General features: G+C 43.2%; 1 protein-coding gene across 1 annotated transcript in view; it reads right to left on the bottom strand.

The window, feature by feature from the left end:
- Positions 1–20,263, bottom strand: part of col24a1 (collagen type XXIV alpha 1 chain) — a 179,293-nt gene that overhangs the window by 39,707 nt on the left and 119,323 nt on the right. Inside the window, exons 30-39 of the mRNA XM_083647399.1 lie at positions 18,858–18,902; positions 16,319–16,363; positions 13,729–13,782; positions 12,932–12,985; positions 8,472–8,525; positions 7,240–7,293; positions 5,457–5,510; positions 3,527–3,634; positions 1,939–1,992; positions 929–1,036 (exon numbers count right to left, since the gene is read on the bottom strand). Coding sequence (XP_083503525.1) covers positions 929–1,036; positions 1,939–1,992; positions 3,527–3,634; positions 5,457–5,510; positions 7,240–7,293; positions 8,472–8,525; positions 12,932–12,985; positions 13,729–13,782; positions 16,319–16,363; positions 18,858–18,902 — 630 coding nt within the window. The remainder of the gene's footprint in view (positions 1–928; positions 1,037–1,938; positions 1,993–3,526; positions 3,635–5,456; positions 5,511–7,239; positions 7,294–8,471; positions 8,526–12,931; positions 12,986–13,728; positions 13,783–16,318; positions 16,364–18,857; positions 18,903–20,263) is intronic.

Raw genomic sequence — 20,263 nt, forward strand, 5'->3', positions numbered from 1 at the left:
CTCATCAACAGGCACACGAATTGACGGACATGTGGGGGCTATAACGTTACGCAATGTCATGCTGTTTGTCCACTACGAGCCCCCGTCGTTGTTTACCAGCTAAGCCTATCAGCGTGCTCCCCTTGCGAGCTCCATACCGGTAGTACAGACTTCACTTCATGTCAGCTGTCAGCCTGTCAATGCGGTTTGTTGCCACACAATAAACCAGCGGTTTGTTCCAAGCCAGTGTGATCCTTGACTCGCTCTCACACGGCAGCCAATCAGCGTTGAACAGCGAGTGACTGATGCCAGCGTATTTTCGCTCGAGTTGGGATATTTCATCTGGGGCGACGAGCGTATTTTCTCCCTATCGCTCTGTCTCTGTCGCTCGGACGCCCAGCGATTTTTCTCCCGGGCGAATATACGCTCAATCGCTCGTTTGCATTGACTTTGTATGTAAACTCGATGCCAGCGAAAAACTTGAAATAGGTCGGTGTGAACGCAGCTTTAATGCAGTGACCCGACTCCACTTTGTTTGACCGTTGTTTAGAAAACTGAAACAAGTTGGTGCTATCAATTAGAAAGGTTTAAAGATACAGTACATACATAGAGGTGCCTGTATGTATGTATGTATGTATGTATGTACAGTATGTATGTATATATATATATATATATATAATATCACATTGACTTCCTAAGTTTTGACTACGTTTAACCAACTTATTGTGTTTTTATCCTCAGTGATTGTCTGTCCCCTGTATCTTTGTTGACATTTCACCAAATAAATAAATCAATCAATCAATCAAAACTTAGTGTCTGCTAATACGCATAGAACCTTTTTTCCCCAAGACAGCAGTTCAGTGTAATTCAGTGACAGGACTGAGTGAGTGAGGAGGACCATCAGTGACAGGACTGAGTGAGGAGGAACAGAGGAAGAGTGTGTACTGACCGGTGGACCTCGGGTTCCTCTGGCCCCTTTCAGACCCGGCTCGCCCGGCTGGCCGATGTCTCCCGCCGAGCCGAAGGCACCGGCAAGACCCGGAGGGCCTCTCTCTCCCTGGGAGGAGACAGAGATGAGGAGCAGCAATAGTGAGAAATGAAAGAGTGGAAGGTCTGCGTTCAAGCCCCCCACCCCATGACATCAGAGCCCCCCACCCCATGACATCAGAGCCCCCCACCCCATGACATCAGAGCCCCCCACCCCATGACATCAGGCATCCACCCTGCTGAAGTGTCCTTGAGCAAGAAACTGAATCCCTAGCAGCTCCAGGGGCTGCTAATCTGACCTCTGACCTCCCTTTGAAAGGGGGGGGGGGGCAAGCGAAAAGAGTATTTCACAAAATTACAAAATCACAAAGAAGGAAAAGGGTTGCCTTGATGTAAGAAAGGTTGGATGAAAGTATTTACTGGAGATAATAGTACATTTACAGTATGTCATTGTCTTTAAAACAAGGTTCTGAATTATGTTGCGCTCTCTTTCTCTCCTCATTAACTATGCGCTGTTTTGAGGGGGCGGGACCTCTGATAAGATGATCTGTTAGGATGAACTTAACTTTAACTTAACTTAATTAACTCAACTTAACTTAACTTAAGAGGCAAGGCAAGGGCAATGCTACACGACATGCAACCTTTAACTGTGATGGACAATGTGTATCAACTGAATAAGCTGGCTATTTGACCATCAGTTAACACTGGGCCTGACCAATCAAAAGAGCAGGGAGAAACCAGCACAAACTGAACTATCTTTTGACATTGTTGGTTCTTATTTGATTTCTCTAAAACCTCCTCAGAACTGGAGGCAGCCTTCTAACACCTGAGCCGGACCACGGACCAGGGGAAGGAAAAGAAAGATGTGGCTGTCTGGAAGCACATGAATGCTACAGGGCTTTGGCTTTGGCTCCTCCTCCTCCCTGTTGTTTTATTGCAGAAAAACACTGGTGAACACGCTTCTTACGGTACCTTCTTGCCGTGTCGTCCGCGGTTCCCTGGCAGCCCTAGTTTTCCCTCTGGCCCCTGAAACACAAGACTTATTGATTATGTGATGAGCACACAAAATACTATAACACAAGACTTATTGATTATGTGATTTTTTGTCATCCATAAGAGCACAGAAGAGAACAGAATCCTTTGTGGAACTGTAAAGCTCAGCCAAGCCCAAGGAGTTGCCTCATCTTGTTGACAGGAAAAATCAAACCACGATTTTATCCTATTTGCATTTATATTAATGACAGTACTGCTTTCCCACAATGCCTTGTAATGTACCTGTCTGTTATGGCCTTAAGCTCCCAGAAGAAGAAGAGGGGGAAAAAAGCATTTTACATTACATTACATTACATTACGTCATTTGGCAGACGCTTTTATCCAAAGCGACTTACAATAACACATTTTTGTCAGCAATAGAGCAATCAACTATGTAACACAGTCTATGACAACTACAACTTCTGAAGGAACAGTTGTAAAAGTTATTTTTTTTTCTTTTGTTTTTTTTTAAGAGAGAGAAAGAAGTTAGATCAAGAAGGGCCCAGATGGAGCCTGAAAAGGTGTGTCTTTAGTCTTTAGTCTTTTTGACTGTAAACTTGGGCTGACAGCTACAGTATAATACAGTATATACATATATATATACAGCAGCCAGCTAAGCATCCACCACAGTCTATGGCACAACACACATGAGCACTGTCGTCTCTGCCTCTCTGTTGAGTGCGCCAGTGCTGAGACTTTGTTGAAGAGAAGACTGACCCCTACTGGGACGCACAGGCATTGGAAAGAAAAAGGTACAGTTTTTGCATAATCTGCTCAATTGCAGCTATTTAGAATCCTCAAGGTGCGATGGATTTCCCCGTGCCCCGGGAGAAAAGGAAGCCGGTGATCCATCAACACCTTGATAGCTCTGACATAAATAACAACAGAACCGGTTCTGCAGCGAGCTGAACCTGCCTGACCCTGTCTAGGTCACTTTGCTGTGTGTAGTATTTTTTTTTTTTTGCCATTTTCAAAACGTAAAACAGAAACAACAACAAAAGGCTCAGATAGAGAAAGAAAAAACAAACAAACATAATTCACATTCCAATACTACAGCTTGGCACTACCAGCCACGTAATGTCCCCATGTGCCTGCAAGGGATGTGCGTGGGATCCCACGCAAAGGGTCCATGAGAAGTCAGTTATGCGAGTCACGTATCGCTATTAACCTCATCCAAATAGGCCAGAAACGGGTCGCAGATAACCAAGAACTTCCCAAGAGAATTTGTCCTCAAAAACCGGAGCCTCTCCATACGTATAACCGAGATCATGTCCGTCAGCCACAGCTGAAAAGAAGGTGTAGAGGGAGACTTCCACTCCTTCAGAATGAGTCTCTTGGCGACAGTCATCCCCTGCGTCAGAGACTGTTGCACAGCCTTAGGGAGGAGCAGAGAGGATTCCGAGCAGCCGAAGATGGCGAGTTCCGCCTCCGGCTGAAGGGTTATTTTTGTAGGCCTTACAGTACCAATCAAATATTTTGGCCCAAAAACCAGATAATGAGTAAATAAAATACGATAAAATAAACTCACACGAAAGCCCTGTTTCCCTGGCCCTCCAGGTAGTCCTGGGGCGCCGGGGTCCCCCTCTATCCCTCTGTCCCCTGGCTCTCCCATGGGCCCACCATCACCAGGCTCACCCTGAGAGAGAGATAGAGTCAGACAGACAGACAGACAGACAGACAGATAGACAGAAACACAGTCAGGGTGAGAGACCGTTCAGGGAGTTGTGATATAAGTTTCAGAGGGTCATATAAGGTGGTAGACTTAACAACATAGGGGCTTTGGTGCAATAGATTTAATTTGAGCCATATCACATGGCTGTAGCCTTAAATTGAATTGATTTATCATTATTAGCAACTGCGTAGGGTTTGGTCGGGACGGTATGGACATGACCGTACCAATATCAGGCACCTGTGGACAGAGAGAGAGACAGAGAGAGAGGGGGGCTGGAGAGAGATAGGGAGAGAGAGAGATACAGAGAGAGAGAGAGGGAGAGAGAGAGAGAGAAGGCAGTGTGCACTTTTAACTAGCCCCAATTAAGTAATTAGCATAGCGATGCAGCCCAGGCAGGCTCTGTAACGGACATACAGTGTCGTGGGTCCGGCGGTTATACACCTCTGCTCCCAATTAAGCTGAAGAGGCTCTTTTGAAAACAAAGTTGTATTCCACTTTGCTGTGCAGCAGATTCAGCTAATCCCCGGTCTCCCTCCCTGAAGTCGTTTAGTTACAGCTAGTTCATTGTGATTTTTCATTTCATTTCTCCAGCTCACTGTAATTCTGTCCTGATAGCCACATAATGCATCAGCTGTAAACTGAAAGTTCAATTTGACCCCAAGGTCATCAAAGATGAGGGCTGCTGTGATTGAGACACTCCTGGTCTACTTATACAGAATATCATAGGAATATTATAGAAATATTGATTGATTGATATCATAGGCGATACAAATAATACACATGGTTGCTTTTGTCCAAGATCACATTGAGTAACTGTAATGATGCGTGTTACTTGTCCAGTCACTTCATGCTGGTCTCCTCAGATTAGAACAAGTGAATTGGTGCCACCTTGTAACACCATGTTGTTTGTTCTCCAGAAAAAAGTGAATGAACATCCAGGCTAATCGGTACCTTCTATAATGTACTGTAGCCTATCTTACTGCCATCATTGGAGAGCTGTTTGTCCGGAGTTGCTCCGACTGCTTCCAAAACTTGTCAAAACACTTTTCAAGGGTCTGGAATGAATCTGGTGCAAAAAACTGAAAGATTCCACCCACAGGGCTGCTTCCCACTGATGATGTCACTGACAATGTCATCGATGATGTCACTATTGATGTCACCAGTGATGCCAGTCGAGCAATTACAATGTTATACTGCTCATAGGGTCAACGTCCTGAGCATGCATAATAATAACTTGCATTTATATAGCGCCTTTCAAGGAACAATAAAGTGACACATAATGACAATAACCTCAAGCTAAATTTAACAGCTGATAGCTAAATAAGAGCTATTGAGTAATTGTGCAATTCATAATGTGAATAGTCGATTATTCGTTTCAATAATCGATAGATGACTCGACTATCAAAATAGTCGTTAGTTGCAGCCCTCGTCACAAATGCAAAATGTCCTCAGCTTCCAGTGAGGGTTACATCCCACCAACCTCCACCTTTGTGTCCCTACCAATGTCAAATTCAAACCTACGCCCTTGGTTATTAGAAAGTGTATGGATGCCGTTGAACATCCCAGTGTCCAGTAAGTCATATACTGTGGCAATATATGACTCAAATGACGCTATCCTGTCACATGTCTCCACTCTTCACTATTCTATCTACATGATGTGATAAACTACAGCAAAGCCCAATGCTTTTGCCCTATGAATCAGACTACTGAAAGCTTATAAACTCCCCATCCCTCATTTTGGTTGCTGAAAAGAGATGCAAAAGATGCACAGCTTTCAAATGTTTACCTTGGGTCCATCTTTCCCTTGAGGGCCATCTTCACCAGGGGGACCAGGAGAACCCTACAAGGACAACAGTAGTTAGGACAAAAGCCTTTCTCCTCTTGGTACAAGCGTGAAATCAATACGTTGCGGTTTGGGCTTTTTACAGTGCATTTTGAATGGATTTACTCGGCGCCGGGGTGATAAAAAAAGGATCAAGTGATCTGTCACTCGCAGTAAGCAAACACACAAATGGAAAGAGCGGGACGTCCGGGCAGTGGAGCGGTAGATTCCCTGGCTACCAACACTAGGGGTCGCAGGTTTGAACCCCCATGTTACCTCTGCCTTGGTCGGCACAATTGGCCGTGTCTGCAGGTGGGAAGCCGGGATTAACGGTCCTGGTCGCTCGCGGCACTAGCGCCTCCTCTGGTCGGTCGATTTTTATACCAACTTTCTAGATACTGAATAAGCGTTTCACATATCGGGGGAGGGAACTCAACTCATCCACCACCGATGCGTGCTGTAGCAACCCACCTGGGTGATGCACGGCAGCCAGTTTGCGCTAGAACGCTCACCAAACATCAGCCTATCACGGTGGAGAGTTGAGAACTGAATGTGCCAATTAAGTAAGGAGGGATGATTAGGTGGCCATGATGGAAAGAAGGCCTGTGTGGGAATGTAGCCAGGGCACCGGGGTTACACCCCCCAGGGCACCGGGGTTACACCCCTCAGGGCCCCCGGGGTTACACCCCCCAGGGCACCGGGGTTACACCCCTACTCTGGCGAATAGTGCAGATGGGATCTTTGATGACCACAGAGAGTCAGGATCTCGGTTTAATATCTCATCCAAAGGACGGTGCTCACTCACAGGACAGACTCCCTGTCTCTGCCCTGGGGCATTGGGGAGATTATTCATGAGACCAGAGGGGAAGAGCACCTCCTACTGGTCCTCCAACACCAGTCTCCCATCCAAGGAGTATCCTAGGCCACACCTGCTTAGGGTGGCTTCCTCATGGAAGCCAGTAATGTAATGCAGGAGCCACTGGTGCTGACAAAAGCTTATTAGAATAGAATATAAGATCCAGTGGGGAAAGGGGGCGGGTGAGACACTCTACTTCTCTAACTGGCGTGGCTAAATGACCACTCAGGACTGCTGATTGTATTTAATTGTATGGTTCCCATCAGCAGAGATTTGGGTTCCACATGTACAACAGTACGTGGCGGTGATTTATTTGTGAACTCACGAGAGTCACGGAGCGTGTAACCTGAAACACGTGTGCCACGGCAGCACGCAAGAGCCGCCAACTGTTGTGTTTTCCTTCGCTAAACGGATACGTGCTGCTATCACCATTTCAAAGACTCATAAGCCCGAAGAAGAAAGGAGGCCTGTCTCTGGAACATCTGTACTCAGGAGAATGGACAGGGAAGCAGCCAGATTGTTTGTTCATGTGTGAGCTTGGATGCCGCAAAGGTCTTCTGGTTCCTTGTGGAGATTTCTTCTACATTAGGGTGTTGGAGTCTGTAGATCTTGTCCAAATCGCGCCCAAGAACGTCTATTCGAACGGGGAAACGTTCGCTTTAAAACCGCTATAATTCTGCAGACGGGGACGGTATAGAAATACTGGAGGCTCGGGCGTCGCTGCAGGTTATTGATATAGTCCAGCAGACGAAAACAATTCCATCGCTTCCTGTGTTTCTCTCCGGGGAGGGGTGAGGGGTGAAGTGAGGAGGAGAGCAAATATACGGCCGGCTCCGATTGGCCCCAAACACAAGCAAGAGAGGGATTAGTGGGATGTTTGGAGCCACTCACTCTGATTCCCTGCTGTCCCTGCTCGCCTTCCATTCCTGGGGGCCCGGCGTCACCCTGCAGGGACACACAACACGACACAGGGGTCAAAGAAAGCACACATTATGCACACACACACACACACACACACACACACACACACACTACTTGAAGTCGAACCTGAAGCAGTGTTAGAGACTGACAATCAGTTGGCAAGGTTAGTCATGACTACACATTTACTGAGCGAGTTTATGGCTTTTCACACGTGGGCAACTATAGGCTGATGAAAAGCATCCTGATACACGTAACGTGATCTCACATTCTGTATCAGTCTGGACTCCAAGCCGTCCATAGCTATTTCATTGGGCGGGAGTATTTGCCTTGACAGACAGCTCCTTCAGCCAATCTGTGGATTTCTTCTTATTAAATGCCTAACTAGGGACAGGAGTTGGAAACTAGCTATAGCTACAGTATAAACTCTATGCATAACTTCAGTTACTTTAACTTGTTTGAAATGGGTGAAAGGTTACTATGTTAACTTGCATTGTCCCTATCAAATAAAATAAAATAAAATAAAATAAAATAAAATAAAATAAAATAAAATAAAAATAATAATAAAGACTGTGATTGCGGTTTCTGTAGAAAGTGGGTTTTTATGGTGATTGTGGTTTCTGTAGAAAGTGGGTTTTTATGGTGATTGTGGTTTCTGTAGAAAGTGGGTTTTTATGGTGATTGTGGTTTCTGTAGAAAGTGGGTTTTATGGGGTGGGGTTGCTAGCCCCACGTCCATTAACCCTAACATACACACGTCTTGGTGGGAGAAAACACGAGGAGAACATGCAAACCACACAGAAAGGACCTGGGACGGATGAGGGTTCGGACCAATGACCTTCTGTGAGGCGACAGTGCTAACCACTGCCCCACCGTGCTGCCCTTCAGCCAATCAGCGTTGCCAAATCCACTCAGAAGAACAGAGAAAACGTCTTTTCGGCCGAGAAACTCCACTGGTGCATCCTCTTGTTCTATTTCTGCAATAACAGCCCTTATGGTTGCTTCGGAAGCCGCCATATTGTTTTGCCGTCCCTGATTGGCCGGTTACGTTGTCAACTACGAGGCAGGTCCTGATTGGCCCATGCGCAGACTGATCCAGAGAATTGAACAGAATGTGAGTTCAGTGATCAGGATGGTTGACACGGCTAGAGAAACTCCACATGACACATGTGATGGTGACGGTAGAGGTGGCGGAGTTGCACTGACCTTTAACCCTGGCTCTCCGATGGCGCCCGGCTCCCCCTCCCCACCAGGTTCGCCCTGAGAAAGGTGGGACAGAGGAACAAGGGTGTGTTTGTATCAGTGCTTAATTTGTAGCGTTTACACATTCATGTTTGTATCAGTGCTTAATTTGTACCGTTTACACATTCATGTTTGTATCAGTGCTTAATTTGTACCGTTTGCACATTCATGTTTGTATCAGTGCTTCATTTGTACCGTTTACTAGGGGTGTCGCGGTATATGTATTCGTCCCGTGAGTTCACGGTACGGGCATCACGGTACAATACATGGAGCTCCACGACGAATACGCCGAATCCAGAAGGTGGCAGTAAAGCACCTAAACGAACGCTGTTTGAACGCCATTAAACGCCACAGAAGAAGACACGCGAAAACAACACGAGAAAGCCGTCCATTTTGTCAGTCACTTTGACTAACGCTATGGCGAGAGGCGAGGCATGCAAGATACCAGAGCTTGAAGAGCCGCCACCTTCTTTTAAATCAGCGGTGTGGGAGAGTTTCGGGTTCCCAGTCGACTACAACAGCGATGGAGTGCGAGAGATTGATCGCACAGTGTGTCGGCGTTGTTCGGCAGTTGTTGGGTACGTCGGTGGAAACACCTCCAACATGCTAACGCATCTCAGGCGACATCACCCAGATGCACCGCTCACCGGAGACAGGGTAAAGAAAACGGGACAACTGCTTCTCCCCGCCGCTTTTAACCATCCTCTGAATGCCAACACAGACCGACACAAGAAGATTACAGAGGCGATAGGCGAGTGGGAAATGAAGAATCCTGTTGTTCTAACGAGACCTGTGTATGAACAGCAGACTAGCGCCCACCTAGCTGAGAAGCTACAAGAGGCAGTAGCAGCCCAGCGTTACATAAACCCAGCACAGCCCTACATACAAACCAAGCACAGCCCTACATAAAATATAACCTAATGCAAGAGAGTGTATGTTGTTCACTGTTAATGTACTGTTTACTGCTTGAAACAGGGCCATGCTGTACCAGTTTGCAACACTAGGCGGAGCACTAGTACTGCCTGTTCAAAATGAATGCCCAAGGTTCCAAATAAAAAATGAAAAGATGTTTGTTTTTTTGCTTTTTCCCGCATTGTACCGTACCGTATTCGTACCGAACCGTGACCCCAAAACCGAGGTACGTACCGAACCGTGACTTTTGTGTACCGTGACACCCCTACCGTTTACACATTCATGTTTGTATCAGTGCTTCATTTGTAGCGTTTACACATTCATGTTTGTATCAGTGCTTCATTTGTAGCGTTTACACATTCATGTTTGTATCAGTGCTTAATTTGTACTGTTTACACATTCATGTTTGTATCAGTGCTTAATTTGTACTGTTTACACATTCATGTTTGTATCAGTGCTTAATATGTAGCGTTTACACATTCATGTTTGTATCAGAGCTTCATTTGTAGCGTTTACACATTCATGTTTGTATCAGTGCTTCATTTGTAGCGTTTACACATTCATGTTTGTATCAGTGCTTAATATGTACCGTTTACACATTCATGTTTGTATCAGAGCTTCATTTGTAGCGTTTACACATTCATGTTTGTATCAGTGCTTCATTTGTAGCGTTTACACATTCATGTTTGTATCAGTGCTTAATTTGTACTGTTTACACATTCATGTTTGTATCAGTGCTTAATTTGTACTGTTTACACATTCATGTTTGTATCAGTGCTTAATATGTAGCGTTTACACATTCATGTTTGTATCAGAGCTTCATTTGTAGCGTTTACACATTCATGTTTGTATCAGAGCTTCATTTGTAGCGTTTACACATTCATGTTTGTATCAGTGCTTCATTTGTAGCGTTTACACATTCATGTTTGTATCAGTGCTTAATTTGTAGCGTTTACACATTCATGTTTGTATCAGTGCTTAATTTGTACTGTTTACACATTCATGTTTGTATCAGTGCTTAATTTGTACTGTTTACACATTCATGTTTGTATCAGTGCTTAATATGTACAGTTTACACATTCATGTTTGTATCAGTGCTTAATATGTACAGTTTACACATTCATGTTTGTATCAGTGCTTCATTTGTAGCGTTTACACATTCATGTTTGTATCAGTGCTTCATTTGTAGCGTTTACACATTCATGTTTGTATCAGTGCTTAATTTGTACTGTTTACACATTCATGTTTGTATCAGTGCTTAATATGTAGCGTTTACACATTCATGTTTGTATCAGAGCTTCATTTGTAGCGTTTACACATTCATGTTTGTATCAGTGCTTCATTTGTAGCGTTTACACATTCATGTTTGTATCAGTGCTTAATATGTACCGTTTACACATTCATGTTTGTATCAGAGCTTCATTTGTAGCGTTTACACATTCATGTTTGTATCAGTGCTTCATTTGTAGCGTTTACACATTCATGTTTGTATCAGTGCTTAATATGTACCCTTTACACATTCATGTTTGTATCAGTGCTTAATATGTACCGTTTACACATTCATGTTTGTATCAGTGCTTAATTTGTAGCGTTTACACATTCATGTTTGTATCAGTGCTTAATTTGTAGCGTTTACACATTCATGTTTGTATCAGTGCTTCATTTGTAGCGTTTACACATTCATGTTTGTATCAGTGCTTAATTTGTACTGTTTACACATTCATGTTTGTATCAGTGCTTAATTTGTAGCGTTTACACATTCATGTTTGTATCAGTGCTTAATTTGTACCGTTTACACATTCATGTTTGTATCAGTGCTTAATTTGTAGCGTTTACACATTCATGTTTGTATCAGTGCTTAATTTGTACTGTTTACACATTCATGTTTGTATCAGTGCTTAATTTGTACTGTTTACACATTCATGTTTGTATCAGTGCTTAATATGTACCGTTTACACATTCATGTTTGTATCAGTGCTTAATTTGTAGCGTTTACACATTCATGTTTGTATCAGTGCTTAATATGTACCGTTTACACATTCATGTTTGTATCAGTGCTTAATATGTACCGTTTACACATTCATGTTTGTATCAGTGCTTCATTTGTAGCGTTTATACATTCATGTTTGTATCAGTGCTTAATTTGTAGCGTTTACACATTCATGTTTGTATCAGTGCTTAATTTGTAGCGTTTACACATTCATGTTTGTATCAGTGCTTAATTTGTAGCGTTTACACATTCATGTTTGTATCAGTGCTTAATATGTACCGTTTACACATTCATGTTTGTATCAGTGCTTAATTTGTACCGTTTACACATTCATGTTTGTATCAGTGCATAATTTGTAGCGTTTATACATTCATGTTTGTATCAGTGCATAATTTGTAGCGTTTATACATTCATGTTTGTATCAGTGCATAATTTGTAGCGTTTATACATTCATGTTTGTATCAGTGCTTAATATGTACCGTTTACACATTCATGTTTGTATCAGTGCTTAATTTGTACCGTTTACACATTCATGTTTGTATCAGTGCATAATTTGTAGCGTTTATACATTCATGTTTGTATCAGTGCTTAATTTGTAGCGTTTACACATTCATGTTTGTATCAGTGCTTAATTTGTAGCGTTTATACATTCATGTTTGTATCAGTGCATAATTTGTAGCGTTTATACATTCATGTTTGTATCAGTGCATAATTTGTAGCGTTTATACATTCATGTTTGTATCAGTGCTTAATTTGTAGCGTTTACACATTCATGTTTGTATCAGTGCTTAATTTGTAGCGTTTATACATTCATGTTTGTATCAGTGCATAATTTGTAGCGTTTATACATTCATGTTTGTATCAGTGCATAATTTGTAGCGTTTATACATTCATGTTTGTATCAGTGCTTAATATGTACCGTTTACACATTCATGTTTGTATCAGTGCTTAATTTGTACCGTTTACACATTCATGTTTGTATCAGTGCATAATTTGTAGCGTTTATACATTCATGTTTGTATCAGTGCTTAATTTGTAGCGTTTACACATTCATGTTTGTATCAGTGCTTAATATGTACCGTTTACACATTCATGTTTGTATCAGTGCTTAATATGTACCGTTTACACATTCATGTTTGTATCAGTGCTTAATTTGTAGCGTTTACACATTCATGTTTGTATCAGTGCTTAATTTGTAGCGTTTACACATTCATGTTTGTATCAGTGCTTAATATGTAGCGTTTACACATTCATGTTTGTATCAGTGCTTAATTTGTAGCGTTTACACATTCATGTTTGTATCAGTGCTTAATTTGTAGCGTTTACACATTCATGTTTGTATCAGTGCTTAATTTGTAGCGTTTACACATTCATGTTTGTATCAGTGCTTCATTTGTAGCGTTTACACATTCATGTTTGTATCAGTGCTTAATTTGTAGCGTTTACACATTCATGTTTGCATCAGTGCTTCATTTGTACTGTTTACACATCCGTAGAAAAGGTCATAGAATCAGTATCATACTTCGTGGCCTTGCTCTCCATCGGGTCCTGCGTCTCCAGGAGGTCCTTTAGGTCCCTGCGAGAGAAACAAGCAGCAGATGATGCCTGAGGTTACTAGGAGAGGGAAATTCTTTATATTTAACTCAAGCCAGGGAGTAGTGACATGCTCATTCAGACATGTCACATTACTCTAGTCTAGAGATACCATAGATTCTATGGTAGAATACCATCGATTCTATGGTATTCTAAGGTATTTTATGGCATAGAACACAGGTACAATAAAAGGTAGCCTAAATCTCTAAAGAAAGAATACAATGGTGAGGTGGGAAAAGCCAGGAGCAATAGACTACTGCAGCCAAAGGCGAGAGGAGACCCATAACATAAGCCTCGCCATTGGCTTTAATGAAGCCTCTTAGCCAAATAAACATGTGTCGCCGATTGTTTGACATTCTTGATGCCCCCCTAGGGGTCGAATGGAGAATGTGAACGCTAATCCATGAGGAATGGGGCTTTAAGGGAAAAGACGCAGAGAAAGAAAGACACGTCAAAAGACAACTGAGATGGAGAGAGGACGGAGAGAAAGCTTTTGCTTGAGTCACAACATCAACACTGCCTTCTTCTTCCCAGCTGATTTAGGGGCGATGGGGAACAGCGGCGCTTCTGAACGCTTTCGAGGGGAAGATAGAAAAGCACGACAGCGTCTTCTGATTAGTGCTTCACTCATGAATCTCTTCTTCATAAGCATGAATGAATGCGCAGACATAATAGCTTCCAGAGAGGGCATTGTTGTTCAGTGTGTTGCTTTTCCCGTGTACTTACTGGTTCACCGTGGGGTCCTTTCTCGCCCGCGCTGCCTGGAATACCTGCTTTCCCCTGGAAGACACACACACACAGACATGAGCTCAACTTAACTTGGCTCGTTCACTTGCACAGTTACAGATACAGAAAAGCATTAGAAACGTCGTTGGTTTTGGCCAAAGTCCATCGCGTCATTATCATCATCATCATCATCATCATCATCATCATTAGCGATGTAACCACAAACACAAGTTACATGATGAGTGCATCTAGTCTTATAGTCTTATAGTCTTTGATGCAGCACCCGAGGATTGGCTTTCCTGTAATTTCGGATCTCTTGGTTGCAGTCCAGGCATTGTGTTGCCAAGTTTAGACAAGACAATTTTGCTGGAGACAGCGTTTACTTGAAAACTGACAGGACATCATTACGTTTTCATGGCAATTTTCCTATTTTCCTCCAGATGCTTCTGTCAGCTAAAACAATCCAATTCTGAGGAGAAAGATGTGGGAAAATAGAGAAATAGCTGCTTGAGCCAAGTACTATAATTAATGTTCTACAAATGGATGAGGTAGTAGCGAATTTCAGTAGCATCGACCATCAATTTTCAGAACATGTTAATCCACACAGTGGAACATTATAGCATAACGTAGAACGCCGAGCGAAGAAAATCCAAAAAGAGTGAGACAAACGAGTACAGATTGTGCACAGCTCCACAGCAACTGTGATGAGGTACTGTGTGTGATGAATGCATACACTTACAGATACTTCTCAATAGAGAAAAGACAAGCATTGTAGAAAATGATTTTCTAAAGCGCTGGGAAAAAAAAGGCACAGGTTTAAACCAGTGAGGTTGCAGCAGCGTGGGAACAAAGAAAATGGAGAGAAACAGTTCAATGTTCTCATCGCCTGTGAGAAGAGCGCTGAGAGTAATTTGCAAAACATGTTAGGGCGTTAAAGAGGATTCATAGAAACTATAACTCATTGCTCTGTGAGTAGCGTAACTGCATCAACCAGAGAATAAGCATATAACACGGAGCTTAACAAACAGTGACAGCACAATAACATAATGACGGAGAGGCTGAGATCATTCTGTTACTGTCTGCACTGTGAATCTATCAAGACTTCAATCGCTCACACAAAGACTTTTGATCATATTAAATAGAGAGGGAGTGTGGCATGCTTTTGGATGAAGATTTTTTTTTTTTAGACCAGTCACAAGATGGCGCTGTGAGTCTAGATGTTGACAAGGGAAAACGCTGCTCCCACCTGCAGCCAATCAGGCCTCTGGCTGCAATATTTACAGCAGGTATGTTCATAACAATAGCAATAAAGTTAATCATAGAGAGCAAGAGCATCATAAAGCATACTATCTAGAGAGTGAATGATGTCTTGTTGATGGGGCTTCATAAAGCATAATATCTACAGAGTGAATGATGTCTTGTTGGCGGGGCTTTTAGCAGAGGTGGAGGGTCATAGCAAAGCAGTAACTCTTCATACACCCTTCTGACATCATGGCCTGTGTGTGAGACACCGTGACCTCAGCCTATGCAAAATACTGTACTCAGATGCTTGGCATGTCACTATTTGTCCTGGAGTGTGTGTGTGTGTGTGTGTGTGTGTGTGTGTGGTGTGTGTGTGTGTGTGTGTGTGTGTGTGTGTGTGTGTGTGTGTGTGTGTGTGTGTGTGTGTGAGTGTGTGTGTGTGTAGGTGTGTGTGTGTGTGTGTGTGTGTGTGTGTGTGTGTGTGTGTGTGTGTGTGTGTGTGTGTTTGCATGTCCATAAACAACACTTTTTCTTTTCTTTTTATATGAAGTTTTCAGTTCAGTCACTCCCCCCCCCCCCCCCCGCTTATTTTTACTCCCCATATTCTCTCAAATTGTACTTGGCCTATTCCCTCTGCTGTCCCGGTCGTTGCTCCACCCCCCCTGTCGATCTGGGGAGAGCTGTAGACTAGTACATGCTTCCTCTGATACATGTGCAGTCGCCAGCCGCTGATTTTCACCCAACAGCGAGGATTTTCACCAGCAGGACGTAGCCGTGGGAGGATCACGCTATTCCCACCAGTTCCCCTCCTCCCACGAGCAGGCACCCCGACTGACCATAAGAGGCACTAGTGTTGGTAGGCAGGGAATCTACCGCTTTACTACTACTACATCTACTGTAGAGACTGTAGTGACGTAAAGATACAATAATACACAAAGAACGTGCTATATGCTACATGCTAAATGGACATGCAAATGCGCGCGCCACATACAGTACACAAGCACACAAACACACAGATAGAGGACGGGAGGGGGGAGAACACGTGTTTTGATCATGAGCGTGCCGTGCACAAAGCTTTCCGTGTTTTCTTTTAACTATGGCGACTTCCTCCTGGGCGAGTTTATTGGCTCCAAAGCCTTCATGTAATAAGCAGGTTACATTACAGGTGAAGCAGGATGTCTGAGGCTTTTATTGTGTTGTCTACTGGTAGCCATAGAGATGTTGTCTTCACAGAGCCAACAGTCTTCGCCTTGTGTCCCAAACAGGATATTTAGGGCTTTGAAAGGTTAATGCAGCGGGAAAAGGCATTTCAAGGTAAATATATAGTATATTACAGTATATTACTCACAGGTTTCCCAGGGAGGCCCCTCTCTCCTGGACCGCCAGCCTTGCCCTGCGCAGAGAGGAGTCAACGAGATGTGAGTGATGGACATTGTGGTGCAACTACAGATAGGTGGACTTGGGTCTTCAAGTATCAAAAATATATCTTTATTTCCTATTTAAAATACATGCTGGAAAGGGGTAGTGGAACAGTATAGACGGTTTTAACTTGACAACAATAACAAACGGTCCCAACCCACCTGAATATCCGGTTTACTTCCTGTATACATAGCTGTGCGCAGGCTGATATTAGGCTCATATTAAATGTTAACGTTAGGCCGTGTCTCCGACAGACACAGTAACAACGTAGCCTACTTCGGTCAGTTTATGTCTTGTAGTAGTTAGTATTATTATAGTAGTATATTGTTGTTGATAGTTGCCAAAACAACCACCTGTCGGAAAGACGTGCACACGCTGGGTAATAGGAAGCGTTGTCGTCAGGTCCAGAGCTACATGTAGCCTGAACGGCTAATAAAAGCTACATGTTACAGAGTAAGCTGCCTATCAGTACGTTATTGCACACATAGGCCTATCTTTACATTTAAATGTTAGAAAAGCAAAAAATAAAGAATATATAAATAGACGTATTTGTGTTTCCCCCTGAACAGCTGAGAAATGGACACTGTAAATAGTTAGCACTGTGAAGATGATACAATTCAGTAGGTGGCAGTACTGCAACATTTACCGTAAGTAAATTTGGTTGGAAGTAACGCACTTTGTTACATTTTAAATAGCTTCAGAGTACAGAGTAAAATACATCCAAAGTTCACCCAGGTTTTCTATGAATTGTGCACCAAAATCTGTGGAGCCTTGCTAACTGCCAGTGTTGCCAAATTGTTTCCAAGGACAGTAACTGTTGGCTGTTCAAAAATCCACTAGAAGTCACCAGATGACATCTTCACAATGCAGGAGGGGGGCTATGCTGTGTGTGGGGAGCACTGTGATCATCAGACCTCTCTGGAAGTACCAAATGCAACACTTCACCACAAGTTGAGAATGAGAACGAGAAAACATTGGCGCTTAATCACAAAGGAGATGAAAACGGATGAGTTCATTAGAAAACACCTCTGCAGACATCAATCCAACGGAAACCCCATCAGATTTGATTGAAGTCGATGAACTCGAGGAAAATGAGAAAAAGAACCTAGTTTGAGCTATCTACAGTATGCTTTTGTACTTTCTATTGCATAGGAGAGATAGGAGTGGAAGTCCTCCTCTTCGCTTCTTTTCGGGTGTGGTTGATGGACATGATCTCTGTTCTACAGATGGAGAGACTCAGGTCCCTGAGAACCAACACGCTTAAAAGGTTCTCAGATATCTGGGACCCGTTGTTGACCTACTTTGACGAGGTTAAGAATGATAAGTGACTGAGGTTGGGGATGATGGATGGCTCGCCCAGTGTGTATCCAATGGACCCCTTAGGCGGGATCCCAGGTACACAATATGTTTTATAAACACATAAGCACCTTATGCGGCTGATAGCATGTTATATTGTTGAATGTTAATGACGTATGTATGTTTGGTTTTTTCTTCTTCTTTTTTCCTTTTCTTTTCCTGTGTCTGAGCCTGTTTGTCTTGTTTGTATATTGTTCTATAAAAAATGGAAAATAAAGTATAACAAAAAAAAAAGTAACTGTCAAACTAAATGAATGTCTGCAAAACTGTTTGCAGTTTTCAGATATAGTACTGATTTTGTAATGATACAAAGCTGCTTGAAAATCGACGCAGTGTTCCTTTAAGTAAAATTCCATCCAAGTAACAGTACTCCTACTTGAGTAGATTTTTTTGGTACTCTTTCCACCCCTGATCATTACACAAATTGCTAGATATTTGCAGCCTACATGGCTAATGGAGAGGGTGGCAATTGGTTAGATGAGAGGCACAAATCAGTGCGTTAGCCGACTGGACGTGTTTTTTTTCTATGATTCAGCACCACAACAACAACAACAACAACAACAACAGGTGTTGACGACAGCGACAGCGACAGCTGTGCAGGACTATACTGCGCACAGTCATAGAGTTGATGTTGAAACTGATACGGAGCCTGAAGACAAAGGCACACTGGCTGCTAATAAAAGCTGATTAAAGGCTAGTAACAACACTTTACAGCAGTGTTTACTACAGAGGCCCTAGGCTGACATTAGATGGTAGGCTAGCGTGTGGAATGACACGGAGCTAATGTGTTCTCTGTGAGGGGCATGTACAGTAAGACGGAAGAGATACTGTGATGTGGTCTGCTTTTATGGCTAATGATGACTGGCCTCTGCTTCGAGGTAGAGATAAGGTTGTCTTGTCATCTCCTGACAGCCTGAAGCCTTCACCCAGACGTGACGTGTGCGCAACATAAAACCTTTACAGCATCCTAGCTGCTCAGCAGCTGCTCAGCAGGGCAGAGGCACCTACAAGGCACTTTAGACACAGGGAGTTCACAGCTTTTGTCACATGTTAACTACCTAATACAGCCCAAATGAAAACACATGTTCCTGTAAAAGCGTAACGTTACTCACTGTGACTCCTGCCTCCCCTTTCTTTCCGATGTCACCCCGTTCACCCTGTCAAGATGGGGAAAAAGTAAAAACACATTTAGCACATTTTAGCAAGTAAACAGAAACATCTTTCTGAGAAAGAGCAAGGAAACACACCACTGTTTTCCATGTGTTGTGATTAATTAGTTAATTAGTCTTTTCTCTGTATCATAGTTATGTCTTATAAATAGACAGAGGCCTCTAAAAGTGGACTACGAACTGTTTGGGGGACATATATTATATATTGTATATTTATTATTCTATTATTATTATTATTATTATTATTATTCTATTTCGTACATATGTGTGTAGCCTATTTTTTTGTCTTGCATACGGTTGCATATTTAACAATTTGTGTACGTGAATTGAAGTATGTAAAAAAAAATGCAATACCTGATTGTTGGCAATCTACACCCGGTGTATTATGTCATGTGGGTTGTAAACTAATGTTAATTGTATTTAAAGCAGCTATGGGGAATTTTCATTTTCTGTTGATTGTAGCGGCGCCTGTGGACAAAAACGGTACTGTTTGCCCGGAACAGCTGTCTCCACCGGGCTGTCTGAGATGCGGCAGGCCAGGCAGGGCTCCTCAGAGTCAGCGAGCCTCCCCCGCTGTTTCATTCACTGCGTTAGGTTGAGGTCACTGCTTCCGCTGGCCAGAACAAAAATTACACACGGACGTAACAAGGCTTTTAGTGGTGATGCTCAGCGTCTATCACAAAGCGTTGTCAGTCTCTGTTCCTTTCACACTATACAACTCTGTCTTGTGATCAGGAGTCTTTGGGTTGTTTTGGTTTTCACACTATATGACTGAGCTGCAACGGGGGATCACACATTACAAGATATCTCACCAGGAGAATCCCTGACAAGTCCGCAAACGCAGTCTCACACCGACTTTATTCTTTCTAAACACACGCTCGCACATCGATGGGTCATTCTCCAAAGTTGGTTCAATGTCAGATCTATTAAGTCTGAGTTATTAACTTTACGGCTATCTAAAAAATTATTTGGGTTTGATAACCCAACTCCTTGGGTTGGATAATAGAATGATTTTAGTAAACATCTGCATTTTTATTTGTTTTTCGGTTGTGGGACAGTTTGTACGAATCTCGGGGGAATGACCTCCTCAGTCAGACCACTGCAGACAGCACACATCACCGTGGCCGTGTCTGCCTCACTACGCTCTTCTCTCCTGGTCGGTGAGTGAGTGCTCGGGGGAGCTCTGTGACTGGTCGGTGAGTGAGTGCTCGGGGGAGCTCTGTGACTGGTCGGTGAGTGCTCGGGGGAGCTCTGTGATTGGTCGGTGAGTGCTCGCGGGAGCTCTGTGATTGGTCGGTGAGTGCTCACGGGAGCTCTGTGATTGGTCGGTGAGTGCTCGGGGGAGCTCC

The sequence above is a fragment of the Poromitra crassiceps genome (genome assembly GCF_964638095.1).
Source record: "Poromitra crassiceps genome assembly, chromosome: 12".
NCBI lineage: Eukaryota > Metazoa > Chordata > Actinopteri > Beryciformes > Melamphaidae > Poromitra > Poromitra crassiceps.